We start from the raw sequence: 25,951 nt of genomic DNA on the forward strand, positions 1-25,951 counted from the left end.
TTTCTATTCCTTCCTATAAGTGGATTTTAGTTTAATTAGCACCAGACAACTCAATAAAACTACTGCAGTCTGGTGGTCTGGTAGTTGGCAATAGAGTATTGGTCTTCTTTCCAGAGGATATATGTTTGAGCACTATCCTCAGCTCTCTCTTAAAAGCAAATGCTTTCAATTGATGAATTAAACTAATTCCTGGCTCATTTGCTGGAAGAAACAGTTTATAGGTACAGAATGGACCTTCTTGCAAATGTGAGGAAGGAGAAAAAAACTCACAGATATAAACATGCTTTTCTCCTTTGGCTAGTCATTCAGCAATATCAACGATGGTTAAGAAGTGAAAGGCACAGTCTGTCACTTTTTGACTATGAAATATGGTACTAAATTGTAGTGAGACCTTTTAAAATGGAAAATTGGGAGGTGATGCAATTGGAAATAAAATAGTTTAAGTTCTTTATTTTTTAACCAAACACAATTCGTGAGCACTGAGCCAAAGCCAACTCAGTAACACATTCTCCAGAACTTTAATATCTTTCTAACAGCACAAATGTATTCACAATAAAGTACATACCAGCTTCCATATCAAATTTTGTTGCTCTGTTAAATGTTATCCCACTTCCATTGTACTGTAATAATTTTACAAAATGTATTTCCCAGTAACTAGCACACATTGATATTCTACACATATAGATTGCAGACATAACTGAGTATTTAATTATGCTATGCTGGCAAAGACGCATGAAATGTTTTTTAAAAATCTTGCAGGCTTTAAGTCGATGCACTGACTTCTCCCTAAGCAGTGAATCCTGCAGCTGTTAGGAGTTCTCAGTTACTGTAATACAATAACAGATGTGAAATCTTTGCTTCTGTATTCAGACTTCTCCTGTGGATTATAACTGATGAAACAGAAGAATGCTTTACAACAACATGATTATATAGGTTTTGAATGAAAAGAATTGCACAAGACATCTTTAATATACTATGAAAGCACACACACACACACACACACACACACACACACACACACACACACACACGAAAAATGACATCTTTATTTTGAAAAGAAAATAGATCTACCAGTGTAAATAAATGTTCATTCTTCTAGACAGGTTTTTAACAAGGACTTAGTTGTATTTTTGAATTCCAAATAAATTTGCTACATTTGTAAAAATGTATTTCATGTTATAGTAGCACTATTCCGAAATTGATTTGTTTCTATATGATTTTTAGAAATCAGAAGCAGCTTTTTGGTTTCCATTAAGCATCTGGTTTATTTTAGCTCATACAGAAGGTCTTTCATGTTCATCCAGAAGCAGTACTCAGTAAATCTTTCTTTTATTATACCTGTGCAGGTAATAGCTCCTGAGAAAGGAAACGTGGAGTGTGCACTGTTTTCATTTGTAGCGGGCTTTCTCATTAGCCAGGGCAAGCCTTCGAATGTTTGCGATGCAACCAGCAGCTGCTTCCTGCAGAACTTCATCTGTGGAATCCATCAAATTCAAAAGCAGCTGTGAATGGTAAAAAGTCAGGTAAGAAAAGGAGGTTGGTGACATGCAGCTAAGAAGGAAGGAAAGAAGGATGGGGATAAAAAAACAAAAAAGAAACAGGATAGTCCTAGATGGAGAAAAGAGGTAAATTACATTTATATTTGCAACACTAAATCACCATCACAGCTGCTCTAATGAAAAACAGAACATTTCCAATTGTGCAAGTGAAAAATATTAGTCTTATTCATCAGGAATAGAAATTCAAATTGAACCATTTGACTTTGTTGCCTTTATGCATTAAAAACAAAACATTTGTTAAAGAATTTTGAAAAGCTGTGCAAGAGTAAACCCTATCCATGTTCTATGTATGGTATTTAAGATGAGGCACAACTTACAAGTTATTGCGCTAATGTGAGAAACTTAACCTATTTTCTTTCAGTAAATTCACAACAGCAGTATCAGTTCCCATTTGGAGATAGTTTGTTAAGTGATAGAGCCATAAGACTACAGGCATGACCTAAAGAATAAGGTAGATCTCGATTGTTTACTTAGTCAGAAACACTTGGAACCAATAATTCAACACATGAGAAGTTGCAAATTAAATTTTGAACCTTTCTTAAAAGTATTATGGTGACACTTCTTGGCTAAGGTGGAAGTCAGAAAATTGCTCAAGCAAAAAGGTACATTTGGTTTGGAGAGAGATAATAGGAACTGCAGATGCTGGAGAAGCTGAGATTACAAGGTGTAGAGCTGGATGAACACAGCAGACCAAGCAGCATCATAGGAGCAGGAATGCTGACGTTTCGGGCCTAAAGTGTCTAGGCCCAAATCTTCAGCTTTCCTGCTCGTATGATGCTGCTTAGCCCGCTGTGTTCATCCAGCTCGACACTTTGTTTTCACTTATATTTGGTTTGGAGCAGACGGAGTCACTAAGAAAATTGAGTAATTAACCTCCAGGTCATCCTTACCTGCCATTTGGCTACTAAATGGTTTTTATTCCACATACTCCAAATTTCAGATTATGGTCTAAAACTATGCTTAAGTTTTCTATGTATATTAAGCACTTCCTTTTTGTTTCAGACCTACAACATTTGTACTTTAAAATGAGACAAATTTAAAGGTGACAATATCGAGATTCTGACAGAGTTAGATAAGAGCTTGTAATTTTTTATTTGAAATTAAAAATAGTTATATGTGAGATATCAAATGACACATGAAATGCAAAAACAGAATGTTACATAAATACAGAACAAGCGGTGATGAACTAGGTTTAGAAAGGTTGATGGGAGCATTGTAAAATAACTTCAATATTCCAGCAGAAAAGGGAAGACAGTATAAATATTTCTATTCTCCTTCTTAGGAAAATCCAGTGATCTATTTTCTGAAGTATCTTTATGTCAATAACTTTGAATAATAGACATAGAATCACAAGCTTCATTTTTTTTTATCCACTAATCATTGAAAAATGATGACATTCTGGGTCATCAATCTCCTCTTGGTGCTGGGAGAAGGAGTAGGTTGTACTTTTGATTCTATTGTAATCCTTCTTGGATAGGTTAAGTGGTCTCTGGGACAGTTGACAAGCTCTTGATTAATATTCCATAACTGAAATGTTAAACAAAGATTATGTACAGCTACAAGAAATATTGGATAAATGCAGGAGGTAATTTAAAAATCTTTTGTGTCTTACAAAAGACATAAAATCAAAACTGAAAGATGAGTTCCAAGTTAGATAGTTAAAAAAAGCAAATTACATCATTTTTGAAGTAAAATCGAGAACAATCAGATACAATTATTGCTTGCTTGCATAACCATTTATACTACTTGCATTGCATGAAGACTGTCAGGAAACAATATCAAATTTTTCTGTTACACCTATTCATGGGTTCATTATACCACTCTGGCATAACAAATTTAACCTATGGGATCAACAGTTTGCAGAGAATCCTGTAGTTGAGATCTCTTAAGATACACTTCACAAAACAAGCAAAGCATGTACAGCTTCGAAAGAACATGTTGTTAAGGATTTTATGCTTAAAAGTTTGAACTTTATATATGTTTGCACCAATGAGGATAATTACTGGGTCATATTCAATGTATCCTCAACTTGTTTCTGGTAACACACATCTAAATTTCCTCTCAATCTCATTAGCATGTGTTGTAAAGTAAAAATCAACACAAATAATGTGCATTCGAGGAAAGTGCATTCATATCATGCACTCCTCTAAATATGGAAGTTACACCTTCAGTCATCTAACTGTCATTCATAGATATTCGGTAGTGCCTGCTTATAAAACCAGACCAACTGCAAGACAGCACCATCCATCCTCACCGCTGGAGTACTTGAGAACACGCCTAGTGCCCAGGATCCCATTAGACGCACGTACTTACCTTGCTGGTGCTGGAACTGCAACCCAGAGAGATCAGAAGCCTTCTTGAAACATGGAACCAAGGTCCATCTTAGGTGGGAACAAGACCTGACCCTACAGTGACCTGACAATGAGGAGGCCCAACTGACAGAATGCTTATGGCTACGTCTGGTGCCCAGGGACTCATTAGGAGCATAAAAGCAGGAAACATCCCTTACCAATGCCCAGGATTGACTAAGAGCAGCCACTTACCAAGGGAATATGGGAGACACACTAGACCTCAGGTAAGACTGAAACTTTGGGATCTCCAGTGCCCCCCTCCTCAGAATACTCCTAGCAATCATCCAAGCCACTGAAAACAAGGTGATAACCTTAGAACTAGACTCACCTTCTAAAGGGAATTGAGAGATTGCTGTGTGCTCTGCTTTACAGAGGAATGGCTCACTCCTGCTATACCTGACTACACCTTACAACCTGAAGATTTCTCAGTTCACCAAATGGACCGCTTGGGATCCTCAGGCAAGGCAAGGGACAGTGGTGTCTGCTTCCCAATCAATACCTCCTGATGCTTAGACATGGAGACCCTGGCGAGTTACTGCTCCCCGAACCTAGAATATTTTACAGTGATGTGCTATCCCTACTACCTGTTGTGAAAGTTCACCTCTGCTATCCTGACAGTGGTCTACATCCCATCCCAGTGCACTTGATGAAGTTTTGAGATGGAATACCCCGAGGCTTTGTTCATTGTAACCAGTGATTTCAACCAGGCCAACCTCAAGAACGTGCTACCAAAATACTATCAACACGTCTCCTGTCCCACGAGATGTCTCAACATCCTTGACCATTGTTATTTAATTATCAAAGATGCTAACCGTTCTATCCGCCATCCTGCATTTTGAAAAATCAGATCACACTGCACACTACTCCTGGTTTACAAGCAGAAATTGAAGTGTGAGGACCCAGTACAGAAAGTAGTGCAGTATTAATCTGAGGCAATGAAAGGGCTTCTATGAGACCGCTTACAGTCAATGGACTGGTCCATGTTCAAGAACTCAGCAGCCAACCCAAATGAGTATGTCACTACCATTGCAGACTTCATTAGTAAGTGTGTAGAAGAAGAAGTGTTGTTGAAGTTAATCTAAATCCAACTAGAAACCATGGATATACCAGGAAATCCACTCCCTGCTGAAGTCTGATGCATTCAAATCGGATATCTCTGACACTTACAGGAAGTTCAGGTACAGCTTCCATAATGCCATCAGAGATGCCAAGATCTAAAGTAAGTTTGAGTCCCAGACTAACCACGTAGACACGTGTTGGTTATGGCAAGATTTAAAGGGCATAATGGGCTACAAAGTGAAGTTAATTAGAATCACAAACAACAATACAACCCGACCCAATGATCTCAAAGCATTTTATGCTTGCTTTGAACAGAAGGTCAGAGAAATGCTGTCACCTATCCCAACTGTGTCAGGTGTACTTGTACCCACACTCACCGCTGCAGACCTTAGATCGGCCTTCTTGAGAGTGAACCCATGGAAACGACTAGCCTGGGTGGAGTCCCCGGCTGTGCACTCAGATCTTGTGCAGACCAGCCAGTGGGAATATTCACAGACATCTTTAATTTCTCTTTATTGCAATCTAAAGTGCCCCACCTGCTTCAAGATCACCATCATTCCAGTGCCAAAGAAATATCACGCAGCATGCCTCAATGGCTCGTGTCCAGTTGCTGTGACCTCCATAATTATGAAGAGCTTCAAGAAATTATTCATGGTTCACATCAACTCCAGCCCACAAGTTGCTTTGGTCCTTTGTAATTTGCCTACTGGAGCAACAGGTCCACGGCAATCTCCCTGGCCTACACGCTTCCCTGGAACATCTGGCTAACAAGGATACCTACATCAGGCCCCTACTTAGTGACCATAGCTCTGCCTTCAACACCATAGTTCCAAACAACCTCATCTCCAAACTCCGAGACCTAGGTCTCGGCTCCCCCATCTGTAACTGAATTCTCGATTTTGTGACCCATAGACTGCAATCAGTAAGAGTAGGTGACAATATCTCCTCCATGATTATCCTCAACATCAGTGCCCTGCAAGGCTGTGTATTAGCCCTCTACTGTACTTCTTATGTGCTCATGACTGTGTGGCCAAATTCTGCCCTAACTCCATTTACAAGTTTGCTGATGTTATTATCATTGTTGGTCGGATCTCAAACAATGACAAGACAGGATACAGAAAAGAGATTGAGTGCTTAGTGGCATGGTGTAACGACAACGATTTCTCCATCAATGTCAGCAAAACGAAGGAGTTGGTCATTGACTTCAGCAAACATGGTGAAGAGCACAACCCTGTCTGCATCAAATATTGTGAGGTGGAGATGGTCGAGGGCATCAAGTTCCTGGGAATGATGATCACCAACAATCTATCCTGGTCCACCCATGCTGATGCAACAACTAAGAAAGCACAACAATGCCTCTACTTCCTCAGGGGACGAAGAAATTCGGCATGTCCACAAAGACTCTTACCAATTTTTATAAATGCACCATAAAAAGCATTCTATCTGGATAGCTTGGTGTGGAAACTGCTCTTCCCAGGATCGCAAAAATCTACAAAGAGTTGTGAACACAGCCTAGCCATTACGCAAGCAAGCCTTCCATCCAATGACTCCATCTATACTTCCTGCTATCTCAGTAAAGTAATCAAATGCCCCTCCCACCCTGGTTATATTCTCTTCTAGCCTCTTCTGTAAGGCAGAAGATAAAAAAAGTTTGAACACACGGAAAAACTGATTCAAGAACAGCTACTTCTACACTGTTATCAGACTTCTGAATGACCTCTCAAATGTTAGTTTTGATCCCTCTCTCTGTGCACCATTTCTGCTGCTGTACTATATTCTGCACTCTCTCTTGCTACTCTGATGCACATTGCACGGTATAATCTGCCTGTACACCATGCAAAACAACATTTCCAGTACATCTCTATACATGAGACAATAATATACCAAACTCAAACACAAACTCAAATGGAATTGAAGGAGCTTAGCTTTTGTTCAATATAACTGACTAATGTCGTAAAAGTACATTCATTGGAACAGAAAATACAGTGCAGGTTGCATCTGGACAAATTTAACAAAATTACAGGCTATGAATGACAATAAAACACTGGAAAATGATTTCGTTTCCTGTGCCTAAAAGTTTTGAAGTTTACAGTTATATTAAACAATTATAATGGCAAATGTATGGCTCTTTAACCCAGAATTATAGTCATGCAGAGATGCATTCAGGCAAGGAGTCAAGGCCCTGATATTCCAACAGCCAGATAGTAACTGGAGCAGTGTAGTTTGTAGATGTATACCAGGAACATGCAGAATCTCCACCAGAGCTGACTCCATTAGAATTCCCTGAGAATTTAAGACTTCTGATAGGCAATTCCCTGCATCTGGAACCCTCTGAGAAAAGTCCCTTAAAGTCAGAAGATTTGGATGATTCAATTCACCTAAACTAGTCAGTAACCCAGAAAAAGAACAACAGAAACCTATACTCTAACCCATAGGTATCGACTAAACTTACTTTGGGATCACCATTCACCCTCCACAAACCAGATGCACTTGCCTAACCTGACTATTACCCAAGCTGCTGAACACCCTGCCATAAAACACCCCTATCATTCATTTCCCTGCCTGATATCCCCTCCATATAACACAGCACCCTGTTCCAATGGTATGTAGAGATCTGGTGCTGCATTTTACCAGCAGCCGCCAATTTAGAAGTGCTACTCAGGCTGTCATCTTTATTAAGGAGCACAGGCTTCCCACAGAAGCTTCCATTCAATAGAGCCTAGGAGTGCCACCTGGAACAGTGATTACTGTTGGGGCTATCCCTGGAACAAAATAAATAATTGAAGGAAGTTCTCTTAGCTGGGATCAGTTGGGCAGGTCCTGGCGAGGGAACTGGGGGCTGCTGAGAGCAGACAGAGCAATGCTATTGGAGTGGCCATTGTTCCTCCATGGATCAGAGAGTCTCCAGAAAGGATTTTGGAGTCTGCTGGGAAGACATGACGGTTGATCTCCACTTAGTGCATGGTGTGGAGGTGCCTGTGTTGGACTGGGATAGACAAGGTCAGAAATCACATGATGCCAGGTTATAGCCCAACAGGTTCATTTGAAAATGAAAGTTTTCAGAGCCTCAGTCCTTCTTCAGGTGTTAGTGAGAGGGGTACTATCACGCACAGAATGTATAAGTAAAAGATCAAAGGCTCACACAACTGATGAGGATGTAACCTAAGATGCTGTTAAATCTTTAATCCGTTAGAAGGTTTTAATTGATTAATATGTATATGTAAATTCCCAAATTCCTTTCAAGTCGTGGTCCTGAGATAACCAAAGGTTTTATCAGTGTAAAGAAGAAGTGATATTTTAGATCAGACAATGCTTGTTAGGTGTGAAATCTTTTTTAGAATCTGTTTTTGTTTTAGTTTGGAGTCAGATTGGTTTTATTTCTAAAATAGCAATTTATGAAATACCACATTGACTGACTGTCTAGAAATTGTAGCTTCGTGAACAAGATAAAATGTATTTGCAAACATAAATTCACCTCATAGATTCATGTGTGTGTGTGTGTGTGTGTATACGTGTGTGCACGTGTGTGAATGGGGAGAGCAATTTGCATATACATATTAATCAATTAGAACCTTCTAACAGATTGAAGATGTAACAGAATCTTAGATTTGTTCAGTGCATTCTCATCAATGGTATGAAACTTTTACTTGTAAATTCTGTGTCTGATACTACCTCTCTCACTAACACCTGAAGAAGGACTGAGGCTCCGAAAGCTTGTGTTTTCAAATAAACCTGTTGGACTACAACCTGGATTCGTGTGATTTCCGACCTTGTCCACACAGTGCAGAGAACTCCTTTGCTGTTGGTTAAATGCCAGCAGGGCTGGGAAGAAGCCCTTATTTGGCCATTTATTGGCTGAATTGGACATTGGCAATGTCTGCCACATTTCCCACTCCTGGATGGGCATTCAGTGGCCTGCACAAGTTTGTTAGCCTACCAACCATTCAGTGTGGCTGCTGTCTCTTGGCCCAAAACTCCACAGATCCTCAGGAGACAGCATCACAGTGGATAGTTGCTCAATAATGGAAAGGCTGTGAAAAATCTGCAGGCAGCTTTATACATAACGAATTATGAACATTGTCCCTTCAAAGTTCATGATTACATTCAGGAAAATATAATTACATTTAATATCTTTTAGAAATTGGTAGTAGCAAAGAACAGAATAGATGTATATGACTTCAAGAAAACAAACCTCAATAAATTGAGGACAAATTAAAAGTATAGCTGTTGAGAAAGGAAGAGTTTTTTTTACTAAACTGGTTAAATCTACGTGATAAGTTCATATCAAAGAGAAATGATTTCCCAAATGATTGACTACAGAGATTAGAATGGAGATAAAGAAGAAAAATGTATTATAGAGTGCCTACGTGGACAAGGAGAGAGCTCTGACAATAAGAAAATGTTCAAATACTTTAAACATTGTACAAGATGCCAAAATGACAATAAAAGTAAGGTAGTAAATGCAGTAATTTTTGACAGTTCCATTATAGTATGAGTGGTCAGAAAGAAAGTTTGAACTTGAAAACATAAACATGGTGGAATAATTTAAGATTGAAGGAAAAGTAGTTGGATTACTTAATGGTTACTTCATTCAATAGTATACTGGTGAGGAATATATCATTTTGTTATTATGGCACAACAAATATGATTCAATCTTTTAAAATCCACAAAGAGTAAGAATATGTTGAGAGGACTCATGGCTGTCACATTTCATGGATGAAGGGTGTATATCCTAACATACTGTTGGACTCACAGAGTGAAATTTATTGGATATTGGCTAAAGTGAAGAAAGATTCCTTGGTTCTCACACCTTCCAGAAGATTGTGAGCTATCAAAATAGTGCTGATACTTAAGTATGAATATTATATGTGTAAATAGCTTTGCATCAACAAAGGATAAAATAACCTGAAAGGTTAGACTAGTAGCTCAATATGAGGGTAGATAAAGGAGAGGTGGTGGCCTCATTGTAGTATCACTTGACTATCAGTCCAGAACTCAAACTCAGCTGATGTTCTGGGGACAAAAACAGAAATTGCTGTAAAAATTCAGCAGGCCTGGTAGCATCTGTGGAGAGAAATCAGAGTTAAAGTTTTAGTTCCAGTGACCCTTTTTCAGAACCGGTGGCAGCTTGGAAAAGGCTGGTATTTATGCAGAAGATAGGGTGGGGAAAGGGGAGGGGGTAGAGTAAACGATAGGTGAAAAGAGAGGCCAAACAGAGAGAAAAATAGTTGGACAGACACAGCAGTGGGTATAGGTCAGTCTGAGGAAATGAATAGCTGCTAATGGGCACTATTAGTGGCTGCCAATGGGTTACGTGTGGTAGCAGTTCATGTAATGATAAGGAAGAAAAACAAAGTGCTGGAAAAGCTCAGCAGGTCTGGAAGCATCCGTGAAGGAGAAAACAGAGTTAACATTTTTGGGTCCTGAGGAAGGGTCACAGTTCCTGATTTACAGCATCCGCAGTTGAAGCACTGCAGCAAGCCTGATATAGAGATGTTGGCCAGGGAACACATTATTGATAGTCAGAAAAAAATCACCATCCAACTCACTCGTGTCATGAAATTAGCCATCCTTACCTGGTCTGGCCAACATGAGATTCCAGACCCACAGCAATGTAGTTGAAATGGCCTAGCAAGCCTCTCAGTTGTATCAATCACTACAAAGCCTCAAAGAAGAAGTGAAATTGAATTATCACCTGGAATCAATCTAGGCACTGGAAAAGACAACTGTCGACGCTGCAAAGCTCTCCTTACTAAGGGAGAAAGTGACAAAATTGGGAGAGCTGACTCATAGCCGGGTCGAGCAACAGCCTGAAATAATCATACTCATGGAATCACACCTTACAGGCAATGTCCTAGACACCATCATTGCCATCCCTAGATAGTCCCTGTCCCACTGGCAGGAGAAACACAGCAGAGGTAGCAGCACAGTGGTATGAAGTCACAACGGAGTTTCTCTCGGAGCCCTCAACATTGACTACACTTTTCATGATCTCTTATTGCTTCAGGTTAAACATAGGCAAGGAAACCTCCTGCTGATTACCACATACCACATATCCCGAATCTGATGAATCAGTAGTCCTCCATTTTGAACAACATTTGGAGGAAGCATTGTAGATGGCAAGGGTGCAAAATGCACTCTGTGTCGGATATTTCAATACCCACTGCAAAAAGTGGCTTGGCAGCAGCACAGCTGATCGAACTGGTCCTCTCCTAAGGGACGTACCTGTAAGGTAGGTGGTGAGGGAACCAACAAGAGGGGAAAACATACTTGACCTTATCCTTACCAATTTGCCGGCTGCAGATGCATCTGCTCATGAATCAAAGAGAAGAACCCCTACAGTGTGGAAACAGGCCCCTTCGGCCCAACAAGTCCACACCAACACTCAAGGCATCCCACCCAGACCGATCCTTCCTATAACCCACCTAATCTACACATCCCTGAACACTACGGGAAATTTAGCATGGCCAATCCGCCTAGCCTGCACATCTTTGGACTGTGGGAGGAAACCGGAGCACCTGGAGGAAACCCACGCAGACATGGAGAGAATGTGCAAACTCCACACAGACAAGTCACCTGAGGCTGGAATCAAACCTGGGTCCCTGGTGCTGTGAGGCAGCAGTGCTAGCCACTGAGCCACCGTGCCACCCTAAAGTATTAGTAAGAGTGGTGACCACATAGTTCTGTGGAGACAAAGTCCTGCCTTAACTTTAAGAATACTTTCTGTTGTGATGTGTGGCAGACTTCAAACAGATCTAGCAACACAACACTGGGCATCCAGCAGACACTGTGGGCCATCAACAGCAGCAGAAAAGTACTCTATCATAACCTGCAACCTTGTGACCTGGCATAGTCCCCCCAGTCAACCATTACATCAACCCAGTGTATCAATCCTGGTTCAATAGACAATGTAAAAGGACAGGCCAGAACCAGTATCAGGCATGCATAAAAATGAGGTTTCAACCTGGTAAAGCTACCAATCAAGACTACTTACATGCCAAATTACATAAGCAGCAAGTGACAGACAGAACTAAGCAAGCCAAAAATCAATGTATCAGATCTAAACTCTGCAGCCCTGTCATATCCAGTTGTGAATGGTGGTGGGCAATTAAATAACTCACTGGTGGAGGAAGCTTCATAAATATCCACATCCTCACTGATGGAAAAGCCCAACACATCAGTGCAACAGAGAAAGCTGAAACATTCGTAACAACCTTCAGCCAGAAATGCCGAGTAGATAATGAATTTCGGCTTCCTTCAGTGGTTCGCTGCATCACAGGTACCAGTCTTCAAACAACTTGATTCACTCTATGTGATATCAAGAAATGGTTGGAGGCACTGGATAGTGAAAAGGCTATAGGTCTTGGTATCATTCTGGCAATGTCACTAAACTTACTACTCCCCTTGCCCAGCTCTTCCAGTATAGTTATAACACTGGCCTACCTGACAATGTGGGAAATTGTCCAGGGATGTCCTGTATATAAAAAAGGAGACAAATATAAATCTGGCCAATTCCTGCTCCATCGGTCCACTCTTGATCATCAGTAAAGAGATGGAAGATGTCATCAACAGTATTTTCAAGCAGCATCTGCTCAGCAATAACCTGCTTGCTGACATCCAGTGTAGGTTCTGCCAGAGCTCCTGACCTCATTGCAGCCTTGGTTAAAAAATGGACAAAAGTGCTGAATTCTCGAGGTGAAGTAAGAATGACAGCGCTTGACATTAAGGCCACAATTGACCAAATGTGGTATCAAGGAGCCCTTATAAAACTGGAGTCAAAGAAAATCAAGGGTAAACTCTCTGTATCAGAAGTCAAATTAGCGATTGGAGACACAACCTGGCACATAAGAAGATGGTCATATTAGCTTCATGAGATTCTGTGGCAGTTCCTCAGGGTAGACGCAACCATCTTCAGATGCTTAATGAATGACCTTCCCCCCAAAACAAATTCAGAATTGGGGATGTTTGCTAATGATTGCACAATGTTCAGTACCATTCAGTAAGACATTTATTTAAAAAGGGAAGGAGACAAAAGTCAGGTAACTATAGACCAGCTATAGTTCAACATCTGTTAATGGGAAAGTATTCAAGTCTATTATAAAGAATGTACCAGCAGACAATTTAGAAATATATGAACAAGCAGGCAAAGTCATGCCTTTCATATTTAATAGAATTCTTTGAGGAAGTGACAAGCAGCATAGGTAAAGGGCAAGCAGTGGATGTCATACATTATAATTTTCAGAAGACATGAGATAACAATCTTACATTAGTCTACTTAACAAGATAAATGCCTATGGGTTTGGAAATAATTATATACACATGACTGTCTGGTAGAAGACAGCGAGTTGGGATGAGGGGTCATTTTTAGGATGGCAATCTGGAACAGGTGGAGTGTCAAAGGTAACAATGCTGAACGCAAAATTATTTACAATATATATGTAAGTGCCAGTAGAGGAATATGCTGTAGCCAAGTTTATAAATGACATTAAAATAAGCAAAAAGGTGAGTAGTGAGGATTTCAGAGAAAGTCTGCAGAGGGATATAGACAGGTTAAGTGAGTGAGCAAAAACTTGGTAGATGGTATAAAATATGACAAAATTTGAGTTTATGCACATTGGCAGGGAGACTACAGGAGGTGAATGTCATTTAAATTTTTTGGGCTAACCATTTGTGGGATATGAGTGTTGCTGGCTGGCCAGCGTTTCTGGCCCATCCCTAGTTGCCCTCAAGAGGGTGATGGTGAGCTGCCTTCTTGAAATAGAGAAGGACTGCAGAAAACTACAGAAAAGAAGAATTCAGGAGTCCTTATCACAGAAAGCTTGCATTCAAATTCAGGTAATAAGTAAGCAAATGGAATGTTGGTCTTTATTTCGTAGGATATGGAGTATAAACGTAGGAAGTTTTGCTAAAGCTATTCATGTAGCACAAAGTGCTGCCAGGTGAACCAATTGGCTTAAATGCCTTTGCTAGCCATTTCATTGTGGACAACAATACAGAATAACAGTCTGAAAAGAAGTACCTGGCTTACAGCATCTTGGGGATTAAATATAGTGGTATGGCATAAACGCCACAAAGTCCTGGCAGCAGTAAGCACTTCTGCCTTTCTTTCCACATTATTTAATGAGATGATTGCCTTAGAGGCCAACCTTAGGTAAGATGAATAGCACAACATTACAGGAGAAAATCCACAATGGAACATGGCAGACCAATGCAGCCAAGATCATGACTATTCTCACCTGATGTTACTAATGGATCAAATAGACATTGACTCTGAAATATATGTTTAAATATGCCAATTGTTACTGGGCAGTGTGTGGGAAGTTTTAGAAGTAGGTATGTAGCACACTATGTCCTGGAGTCTGGACTTATTTTTTACTTTCTTGGCATATTGTCTAGAATTTGGAGTTGTAAAATTTAATTTGATTTAGCTTCATTTGGAATATTGTGTTTAATTCTGGGTATTCCACTTTACGCAGCATGTCAAACCTTTGAAAAGTTACAGAAGAGATTTACTGTGATGACTCTAGGGAGTAGTGATTTTAGTTACATGGACAACTTAACGCTGCTTGTCTTAGTGCAAAGAAAGTTATGAGCATTGTTAGAGCTGTTCAATATCTTGAAAGGCTTTGATAGAGTAAATAAGGAGAACTGTTTCCAGGCATATAGATTAATAACCTGAGGACAAAATTTAAGATAGTTGACAAGACAGAGAGAAATGTTGTGCAGATTGTTGTGTGATTATAATAGGGCAAGCAACCAGTGGACTCAGAACCTAAGTGTAGGTACTAAATTTGACCTCCCAGATACATGTAATTACATCTGGAAAGCTAAAGAATTTGATGATAATTTCCATCCAGAACTGCAGAAGTGATCCAGTATGTCAATGTCTGCTCTTCATCAACAACACAGATGAAGCCGAGGAGATCCAATAGATTATGTTTTCAGAATATCTAACATTCTGATCTTCAATCACTTGATGCTTACTTGCAGTACAAATATGCCTGAAACTTTCAGGTATCCCATTTTCTGCTGATGATTTGCCACCTGAAGTTGGGACCTGTACCAGCAGAGCAGACTGGCATTAGATTTCTATCTCCTCAGAGGCTTATTTGTAAAGTACACAGGCAAAGCAAAACTTCACAAGCAGTTGCGCAAGTTCAGAACTCAGCTATTAAGAAATGAGGATCACCATAGTCACAAAAGATCATTGTGGCACTGGCTTCAGTTGATATCTACGAAAAGTGCTGAGACAGGCTATAGGAAGGGATGTGTTGATAACAAAGGAAATGCTCTTTTCAGAAGGCAATTTTACTGAAAGTGAACAGAAATATCATAAGAAAATAACTATTTGCTTTTAAACTTGCTCTATCGTGTGATTTTATTACATACAATTATTTTGGTTATGTTTACATTGTATGTTTGTTTAAAAAATGACTGATATATCAACATAGAATAATTCAATATGACATGAAGGCTGGGCAGATTTATTAATTGCTTTAGTCCGAGAAGAATATGGATCACTTCTGCAGAGGAATAAATGAAGCTAAATCAAACTAAGTTAGTAATATATTCCAATAATCTATCTGTCAACTTGCCTTGCTCTAAGCACTTGTAGGTTCTCAGAGTCCTGATCTTCATGACCCTGAGTTCCAAGCTTTCTAGAAATAGACAAATGTCATCTTGGAATACCTTCGCCACATCTTCTTTAAATAAAGAAGTTGTGAAAGACACAGCAAACAATTGCAATATAAGTTATTTGTTTGCAAGTTCATTCAACATCCTACCAAACCTACAAAGAAAACAAAGTCTTTTGTTCAAATCTTATAATCGCCTGAATACATTGTCAAGTTGATGGATGCATTTTAAATTTTTATTTCGGTGTAGAGAATATATTTGAGATAGTTACAAGTATATACTAGAAATTTGACCCCTTTTTGTTTAGGAAAGCAACGTGTTCATCAAAGAGCCCACAGGTAATCTGGGTGCTATCGACTTTTCCTTGAACTTTGGAAAAGCAGCATCAGAAATAAAATTGAATATCTCTGCTATGCACCTCTATAGGAGTCATCCAAAAATGAAGGCAATCTCCAGCTTTCCTAAAGACCATGTTAATGGTGTGGCAATTCAGGTTTAGATAGATTCTTGGGCAAACTTGTGGAAATCTTTTGTTGATACAGGCAATCTGGAATAATTCGTTGCCCTTATCATACCTTGTGCATATCCATGAGATTATCCACTCAACTGGAGTAAACTTCCACCATTTACAATGGGGGAGTTCGAAAACAACACATTTAAAATAAATCTTTTTCAAAATGTTGGAAATAATGCTAAAGGTTTCTAGATTTCTGAGATGCTTGTCTGGTTGGGTGTGGGGGGGTTGACATCTACGAGAACCATTCAGTCTTTGTGGCAATATTAAATAAGAAATATCAGGATACTGGCCAAAGGGAGAGTAGTAATGTATTCCAAGTTAACATTGAGTATGACATGGGCAGGAACGTTGAGATAATTCCTGTGGACATTGTTGCTCTTGTCCTTCTGGGTAGATTGCAGTGGAGGGAAATACTGTGGAAGCAACCTTGCTGAATTGCTGTACCACATCCTGCAGATCATGCCTTACAACAGTCAAAACATGCTGAGATAACAAGGTGTAGAGCTGGATGAACACAGCAGGTCAAGCAGCTTCAGAGGAGCAGGAAAGCTGATGTGTTGGGCCTGGACCCTTCTTCAGAAAGGACCTTTCTTCTTCAAAATGTGCTGGTGTTGAAGAGGGGAAGTATTGATATAAAATTAAACTTTTACACTATTACTGATTATTCATATGGCCTCTTTAACATCTTTCAATACATCAGAGAATTTTTGTGAATTAAATCTAATTTAAGAACACAGGTTATTAATTAATCATTTGAATCTTAATATTCTTAAGTGATTACAAACTATACATATGCTTTAACATCGATGGTAGCTGAATTTGATCACTTGATATTGTATACTAGAAGCCACCACTTTAGTATGGTGGAGGAACACCATTTCTTGCGTTCAGAACATTGAGTGTAGGATTTGGGATGTCATGCTGCGGCTGTACAGGACATTGCTGAGGCCACTGTTAGAATACTGCATACGATTCTAGAAGGTCCTTCTATAGAAGGATATTGCCAAATTTGAGAGGGTGCAGAAAAGATTTACAAAGGTGTTGCCAGGACTGGAGGGCTTGAGTTCTAGGGAGAGGCAGAATAGGCTAGAGCATCGGAGTTGTGGTTTATAAAATCACAAGGGGCATGGATAGGGTGAATAGCCAAGATCTTTTTCCTAGGGTAGAGGAGTCCAAAATAGAAGGAATAGGTTTAAGGTGTGGGGGCAAAGATTTTAAAAAGACCTGAGAGGTAACATTTCACACAGAGGGTGGTGCGTGTATGGAATGAGCTGCCAGAGGGACTGGCGGAAGAGGGTACAATTACAACGTTTAAAAGGCACCTGGATGGGCATATAAATAAGGCAGAAATGGGCCAAATGGGACTAGGTCACATTGGGGTGTCTGGTTGGTGTGAATGAGTTGGACCAAAGGGTCTGTTTCTTTGACTCTATAAGTAGAAGTCTCTTGTAGTTAACAAGCTTTATTTTATGAGAACTCTGCTGACACCTCCAAAATGTACAAAATGCATATGTGTAATACACCTGCTCATGGCATCATTACACCCTGTTTGCTCACACATATTGTGTTTATTTGGGTGCTGCCATGTGTTTTTACTAGGAGGGTGTTTCACCAACATGCACACGTGTAGTATTTTCTGCACGCACAATGAGAACCTTTGGGAGTGTCAGGAGACACAGCCATATTTTACTGCATTTTAGCAATCAATTACAAGTTACATTGATATGATAGACAGTATTAAGGAAGCTGTGGGGAAGACCAGATGTAAGGTGTCACTCCTTTGAGATCCTCAGCTGTTCTGCCCATAATTCTACTTGACATCACCATAATAGGTGGTTCTTATGACACTCCTCAGAATTAACCCTTTCAGATTCCTTCAGACTCATACTGCAGCAACATCCCATTGCTTTTTACCTTCACTCTTAATACTACACATCTGTGCAAATAACTATATTTACCACATTGGTCCCTGGTAGCAAAAGACTGCTAGTGATCACATCTTTTAGTGGGATTGATTTGTAATGTTGCATGATATGGCCAAGGGCTCTTGATCCAAGGATTTGGACTGTGCCCAGTAGGTTAATGCCAAAGGGTCACATAGCATGTAGTGTTTACACATATAAATCAACTTCAGTTTGTCAGTGTCTGCGTGATGCTGTTCCCTTTGAAGAGGTTCGCACTGCTTGAAATCGAAGCCCCCTTCCTCACAGAATGGAAAGCTTACCTTCCCCATTGTGGGTAATGATCACAGCCACATTCAACTCCATTGAATATTGCAGCACAATGGAACGAAAACAGTAGTTACTCTTCAAGCAAAGTATTTCAGGCTCATCCTCTTAATATTGGTGAAGTCCCAAATGTAAATATTATCTACATGGTAGCCTTCCCTGTCAAGCCCATAAGCTTCAAACTTCCCCAAATCCCGTAACTATCTAAATCTTCAACATCCTACTTTACCATTCCCATTCACCCACATCCCCATCCCAGGCACAGTGAGTAAACATTCCAGATCTAGTAGTCCCTATGCTGCCCCTCGAATCCAGGGTCTGGTTTGAGTCGATGAATCTCCCTCCTACAATACCCATTTCCTTTCAATGTTTCACCATCACCCTTACTTATATATTGAGTTGCCACCCTTCACAATTGTAATTCAACCCGCATCCCAGCATTCTGCCTCCAGTCCACACAATTAAGATGCCCAGCTTCCATCCCACAGCAACGGTCCCTGATTTCACCTTCTTGACTGTTAGTGGACGGAAACCAAGCACTGATCATGCCACCACCTTGAGCAACTTGGCTCGACAGGCCCAAACAATAAGCGACCAAACCTCTGACCAATATTTGTGCAGACCTCTGACTGTATTTCCATGACTTCTTGGACAAGTTGCATGTGAACCATGGAGCTGACCATGGGATCCCAGTCTCCAGATTGTAGAAGTACTGACACATTAACCCTGACCGTCTGAGCAGCCAACTAACCGTGCCCAGGGCCCTGGAATGATATCAGAGGCTGCCCTTGCTTAACTGTACTAGGACTTGCTGCCTGAAAGGCTGGCTGAGAACTCCACCTTTAGTATGTGAGGCATGCTGTTTGCTTGAAGCACACAAAATGTGTTTGGTGTGAATGCAGATGACAAGCATTGTTATCAATGACATAGCAACATGTCCAACCATTTGTCAGATGACTGCAGACAACCATGACAAAATGACTGATCTTTTGTCAGTGCTAAAGTGCAAGTGAAAAAAGATATACAGTGAGCATCCACGTAGGCACAAATCGAATGAATACCGAGAGAGTGAGTGAGCAGTCCTGAGATGGATCTTGGTCCAATCTATGAGCTGGATGTCACTTTCCATGCACGATGTGTCCTTGCTGGAGCATTCCAATGGTGGATGCTAGTGCACTCCAAAGTGTAGCATGGTAGTGCAGACATGTACTGTAAATGGATCAGAAATGTGCTATAATGATGCAGTATTAGTGCATATCAGATGTCATTGTATGTGTATATGGGGCATGTGAACAGCTACCCATACAGCATGCCCTGAGATGTTGGCACCAAGTGTCCAGGATCAAGGTCCAGAGGAGCATGTGTGAATGAGAGTCCTCAGATACTCAGACTTTTATGTTGTGAATGCTTGGCATTCTAGTTTCTATCTGGTGGGTTATGACATGCAAGACTACATATTAATGATGTAAGATTAAGTAATAATATGGATGATAAAGATGAATGATAATCCATGCTAACAGGCTTCTTGCCACTCACTAGTGAGAATCTTATCCAACATCTGTTTAGAAAATGGAACACTTTATCTTGATGTTGAGAGGACCTTGTTGATACCTCACTCATTTTTCCCAAACTTCTTGCCAAAGCCCACATCATTCAGGTATTGGGAAGATTTTGCCCTTTGTGTTTGAAGCCTAACCTATTTGGTATATGGGTTTCCCATCTCTGTCTTTGTGGTTTTGTACCTTGAGAATTAAATACACAGGATCTCCACTGCCAAGGTTGATATTTTTCTTATGGCATGTATCTGTGTTACTTCTGGATGTCCGCTTCACCCGTTTCTTTCTCTAGAATCTGATTTACTTTGGACTGTATTTAGTATGACAACGAATCAGCAGAAATTCCTGCAATATTTCTGTATTTTGTGCTTTATAAAATCTGACTTGAGGTCACCATATCTGTATTTGTCTATTAATGAAATCATACATAACATAGAACATTACAGCACAGTACAGGCCCTTTGGCCCTCGATGTTGTGCTGACCTGTCATACCGAACTCAAGCCCAGCTAACCTACACTATTCCATGTACGTCCATATGCTTATCCAATGATGACTTAAATGTACCTAAAGTTGGCGAATCTACTACCGTTGCAGACAAAGTGTTCCATTCCCTTACTACTCTCTGAGTAAAGAAACTACCTCTGACATCTGTCCTATATCTTTCACCCCTCAATTTAAAGCTATGCCCCCTCGTGCTTGCTGTCACCATCCTAGGAAAAAGGCTCTTCCTATCCACCCTATCTAACCCTCTGATTATTTTATATGTTTCAATTAAGTCACCTCTCAACCTTCTTCTCTCGAATGAAAACAGCCTCAAGTCCCTCAGCCTTTCCTCATAAGACCTTGCCTCCATACCAGGCAACATCCTATAAATCTCCTCTGCACCCTTTCCAAAGTTTCCACATCCTGCTTATAATGCGGTGACCAGAACTGTACACAATACTCCAAGTGCGGCCGCACCAGAGTTTTGTACAGCTTCACCATAACCTCTTGGTTCCGGAACTCGATCCCTCTATTAATAAAAGCTAAAACACTGTATGCCTTCTTAACAGCTCTGTCAACCTGGGTGGCAACTTTCAAGGATCTGTGTACATGGACACCGAGATCTCTCTGCTCATCTACACTACTAAGAATCTTACCATTAGCCCTGTACTTTGCCTTCTGGTTACTCCTACCAAAGTGCATCACCTCACACTTGTCTGCATTAAACTCCATTTGCCACCCGTCAGCCCAGCTCTGCAGCTTATCTATGTCTCTCTGCAACCTACAGCATCCTTCGTCACTATCCACAACTCCACCGACCTTCGTGTCGTCTGCAAATTTACTAACCCATCCTTCTATGCCCTCATCCAGGTCATTTATAAAAATGACAAACAGCAGTGGATCCAACACCGACCCTTGTGGTACACCACTAGTAACTGTTCTCCAGGATGAACATTTCCCATCAACTACCACCCTCTGTCTTCTTTCAGCAAGCCAATTTCCGATCCAAACTGCTATATCTCCCACAATTCCATTCCTCCGCATTTTGTACAATAGCCTATTGTGGGGAACCTTATCGAACGCCTTGCTGAAATCCATATACACCACATCAACCAGTTCACTCTCATCTACCTGTTTGGTCACCTTCTCAAAGAACTCAATAAGGTTTGTGAGGCACGACCTTCCCTTCACAAAACCGTGCTGACTATCCCTCATCAATTTATTCTTTTCTAGATGAATATAAATCCTACCCTTGTCACCTTTTCCAACACATTACCAACAACTGAGGTAAGGCTCACTGGTCTATAATTACCAGGGTTGTCTCTACTCCTCTTCTTGAACAGGGGAACCACATTTGCTATCCTCCAGCCGTCTGGCACTATTCCTGTAGACAATGACGAGTTAAAGATCAATGCCAAAGGCTCGGCAATCTCCTCCCTGGCATCCCAGAGGAACCTAGGATAAATCCCATCCGGCCCAGGGGACTTATCTATCTTCACCCTCTGTAGGATTTCTAACACCTCTTCCTTGTGAACCTCAATCCCAACTAGTCTAGTAGCCTGTATCTCAGTATTCTCCTCGACAACATTGTCGTTTTCTCGACTAAATACTGTTGAAAAATATTCATTTAGTGCTTCTCCTATCTCCTCTGACTCCACTCACAACTTACCACTACTATCCTTGATTGGCCCTAATCTTACTTTTGTCGTTCTATTATTCTTTAAATAACTATAGAAAGCCTTAGGGTTTACCCTGATCCTATCCGCCAACAACTTCTCATGTCTGCTCCTGGCTCTTCTGAGCTCTCTCTTTAGAGATTCAGCTATGGATTCTTCTAGATTTTGAATTCTTCCAGTTGTAGCTCGAACTATTCCCTTGTTAGCTTCATATTTCTCCTCTATGTGCTGCTTTGGTGGCATCATACTAGAGCACATTAGTTTCCACATGTACTGAGATGATATTCAGCTCTACTTCATCATTACTCTCCTGACCATTGATAAATTAGCAGACTGCTTATCCAACATACAGTATTAAATGAACACAAATTTCCTCCAAATAGCTAGAGAGAATAGTGAAGCCGTTTTTTTCAGTCTTCTTTCCAAACTTAATTTCCTAGCAACCAACTCCATCCAGACTATGTGAACAAGTCATATCAGACTTGAAATGTTAACTTTATTTCTCTCTCCATGGGATGCTACCAGGTCCATGTCTACTTCTCTACGACTTTCTATCTTTATTTCAGAACTCTAGCATCCAGAGCATTTTGCTTTTATCTATCCAAAATAAATGAGCTTGTTTACTACTTTGGGAGCATCATTGACCTTGAGGTAACTTTCCAATCATAAATTTGTGCCAACATTAAGAACACTTTTTTCTACCCCAGTAATGCTGTGCTGTTTATCTGCTACTGAAATTGTCATTTGTGGCTTTGTCACCTCTGGATTTCACTGTTCCAACACACAACTGTTGTTCTTCCACATTATACCCTCTATAAACTTGGGGTTATCCGAAACCCTGCTTATTAAGTCTTCCCTCAGACTTGTCCCATGGCCTTGTTCAGGGACTGACAATAGTCCTTTGTCAAGGAACATTTTGATATTCTAATACTTTTCAAATCTTTACATATTCTCACTATTTTTGTGATATCTTCTGGATCAACAACTTTCAAGTCTGCATGCTCATCAAATTTTGACCTCTTGAATCATAGAAACTCAACATCCTGACTAAGAAATATATCACTGTTTCTTCAGTGTCTCTGGGTCAAAATCCTGGAACTCCCTCTCTGATGTAATTGTAGGTCTGCCTACAACATATGAACTGCAGTGGTTCAAGAAGGCAGCTCACCACCACCTTCTCCAGAGCAACAAGGAAGGGGCAGGAAATACTAGTCCAGTCAGTGATAGTGAGTTTTGAGAAGATTTGTAGCTCAGGTTGAGGTTCTGGATGTGAGTTCGCTCGCTGAGCTGGAAGGTTAGTTTTCAGACGTTTTGTCACCATTCTAGGTAACATCATCAGTGAGCCTCCGATGAAGCGCTGGTGTTATGTCCCGCTTTCTATTTATAATTCTTTTCTATTTATATAAATAGAAAGCGGGACATAACACCAGCACTTCATTGGAGGCTCACTGATGATGTTACCCAGAATGGTGATGAAACGTCTGAAAACTAACCTTCCAGCTCAGCGAGCAAACTCACATCCAGAACCAGTCAGTGATGCTCTCATCGTATGAATGGATAAAACAAAATGCTGTGCCATTGGTGGCCTTCGGTGGAATTTCCAAGCCTGGGATATCTAGTTTCTTCTCTACAGCTCTCCATTTCTCTACCTTATTTTCCTCTTTTGAGACAATTCTTAAAACTGAACTCTTTGACCAAAGTTTTGATTATCAGACCTTATATCTCCTCTTCTGATTTGATGCCATGTTTTGTTTTATAATGCTCCTGTGAAGTCTATTAAGTAAAAAAAAACAGAAATTGCTGGAAAAGCTCAGCAGGCCTGACAACATCTGTGGAGAGAAATCAGAGTTAATGTTTCGAGCCCAGTGAACCTTCCTCAGAAATTGTGTTCTCTCCATAGATGCTGCCAGACCCGCCGAGCTTTTCCAGCAATTTCTGTTTTTGTTTCTGACTTTTAGCATCAGCATTTTTTTCAGTTTTTATAAAGTATATTTTCTGAAGAAGGGTCCAGACCCAAAACATCAGCTTTCCTGCTTTTCTGAAGCTGCTTGGCCTGCTGTGTTCATCCAGCTCTATACCTTGTTATCTCAGATTCTCCAGCATTGGCAGTTCCTACTGTCTCTGAATCTTATTTGTAATTTTATGCTTCTGAAGGCTGTATAAAGTCATTGTACTCCAGGGCCTATGACAAGGTGTTAATATACCAATAATACATTATTATTGCTCTTATGTTAATATATTTGTAAAAGCAAATCTGGAAGGTTACAAAATTATTGGGATCAATTTCAACCTATATTTTTTGTGAGTAACTGGGCAGAAACAACCAGGTTGGCAACATTACTGCTTCATAAACACCAGGAATAGATTTACGGCTTCCTGATATGCTTGGCTGTTTCTCCCTTAACATGCAAATAACAGCCCTTGGGCACCATTTACAATCTTAAGTTCGAAATAGGGACAACAGAAGCAACCCACAAAATTGGAGATATTTTTGCTGACCCACCCAAAATAGAACAAAGAATAAAAGAACAAAGAAAATTACAGCACAGGAACAGGCCCTTCGGCCTTCCAAGCCTGCGCCGATCAAGATCCTCTGTCTAACCTGTCATCTATTTACTAACGGTCTGTGTCCACTTGCTCCCTGTCCATCCATGTACCTGTCCAAATATATCTTAAAAGACGCTAACAAGTCTGCGTCTACCACTTCTGCTGGCAATGCGTTCCAGGCACCCACCACCCTCTGTGTGAAGAACTTTCCATGCATATCTCCCTTAAACTTTCCTCCTCTCACTTTGAACTCATGACCCCTAGTAATTGAGTCCCCCACTCTGGGAAAAAGCTTCTTGCTATCCACCCTGTCTATACCCCTCATGATTTTGTAGACCTCAATCAGGACCTCCCTCAATCTCCATCTTTCTAATGAAAATAATCCTAATCTACTCAACCTCTCTTCATAGCTAGCACCCTCCATACCAGGCAACATCCTGGTGAACCTCCTCCCCACCCTCTCCAAAGCATCCACATCCTTTTGGTAATGTGGCAATCAGAACTGTACACAGTATTCTAAATGTGGCCGAACCAAAGTCCTATACAACTGCAACATGGCCTGCCAACTCTTGTACTCAATACCCCGCCCAATGAAGGAAAGCATGCCATATGCCTTCTTGACCACCCTATTGACCTGCGTTGTCACCTTCAGGGAACAATGGACTTGAACACCCAGATCTCTCTGTTCATCAATTTTCCCTAGGACTTTTCCATTTACTGTATAGTTCGCCCTTGAATTTGATCTTCCAAAATGCATCACCTCGCATTTGCCCGGATTGAACTCCATCTGCCATTCATCTGCCCAACTTTCCAGTCTATCTGTATTCTGCTATATTCTCTGACAGTCCCCTTCACTATCTGCTACTCCACCAATCTTAGTGTCATCTGCAAACTTGCTGATCAGACCATCTACACCTTCCTCCAAATCATTTACATATATCACAAACAACAGTGGTCCCAGCACAGATCCCTGTGGAACACCACTGGTCACAGGTCTCCAATTTGAGAAACTCCCTTCTACTACTACCCTCTGTCTCCTGTTGCCTAGCCAGTTTTTTATCCATCTAGCTAGCACACCCGAGACCCCATGTGACTTCACTTTCTCCATCAGCCTGCCATGGGGAACCTTATCAAACGCCTTACTGAAGTCCATGTATATGACATCTACAGCCCTTCCCTCATCAATCAACTTTGTCACCTTGTTTTTTGTGTTCAGACCACCGCTCTCTGCAATTACCTCATATTGGTAGACTCCAATCCAGTGTGCTCCACTAGACAACAAGTTTGCATCATTCAGTTCAATAATTCTGATGTTCATGAGTTGCCACACAGAATCAT

At 40.6% G+C, this 25,951-nt stretch overlaps 1 protein-coding gene across 3 annotated transcripts in view; it reads right to left on the minus strand.

The window, feature by feature from the left end:
• Positions 1-236: 236 nt before the first annotated feature.
• Positions 237-25,951, minus strand: part of odad2 (outer dynein arm docking complex subunit 2) — a 354,164-nt gene continuing 328,449 nt past the window's right edge. The window contains exons 20-21 of one of the 3 annotated variants that reach the window (XR_009443219.1): positions 1,339-1,502; positions 241-890 (exon numbers count right to left, since the gene is read on the minus strand). Coding sequence is in view for 2 of the 3 variants with exons in the window: in XM_048560000.2 (XP_048415957.1) it covers positions 1,389-1,502 (114 nt within the window). In the remaining variant the exon portion in view is untranslated. Of the gene's footprint in view, positions 1,503-25,951 lie in introns of all 3 variants that reach the window. The other 2 variants (XM_048560000.2, XM_048559992.2) reach the window with 2 other exon arrangements.

This window comes from Stegostoma tigrinum, chromosome 2 (assembly GCF_030684315.1).
Source record: "Stegostoma tigrinum isolate sSteTig4 chromosome 2, sSteTig4.hap1, whole genome shotgun sequence".
NCBI classification, from domain to species: Eukaryota; Metazoa; Chordata; class Chondrichthyes; order Orectolobiformes; family Stegostomatidae; genus Stegostoma; species Stegostoma tigrinum.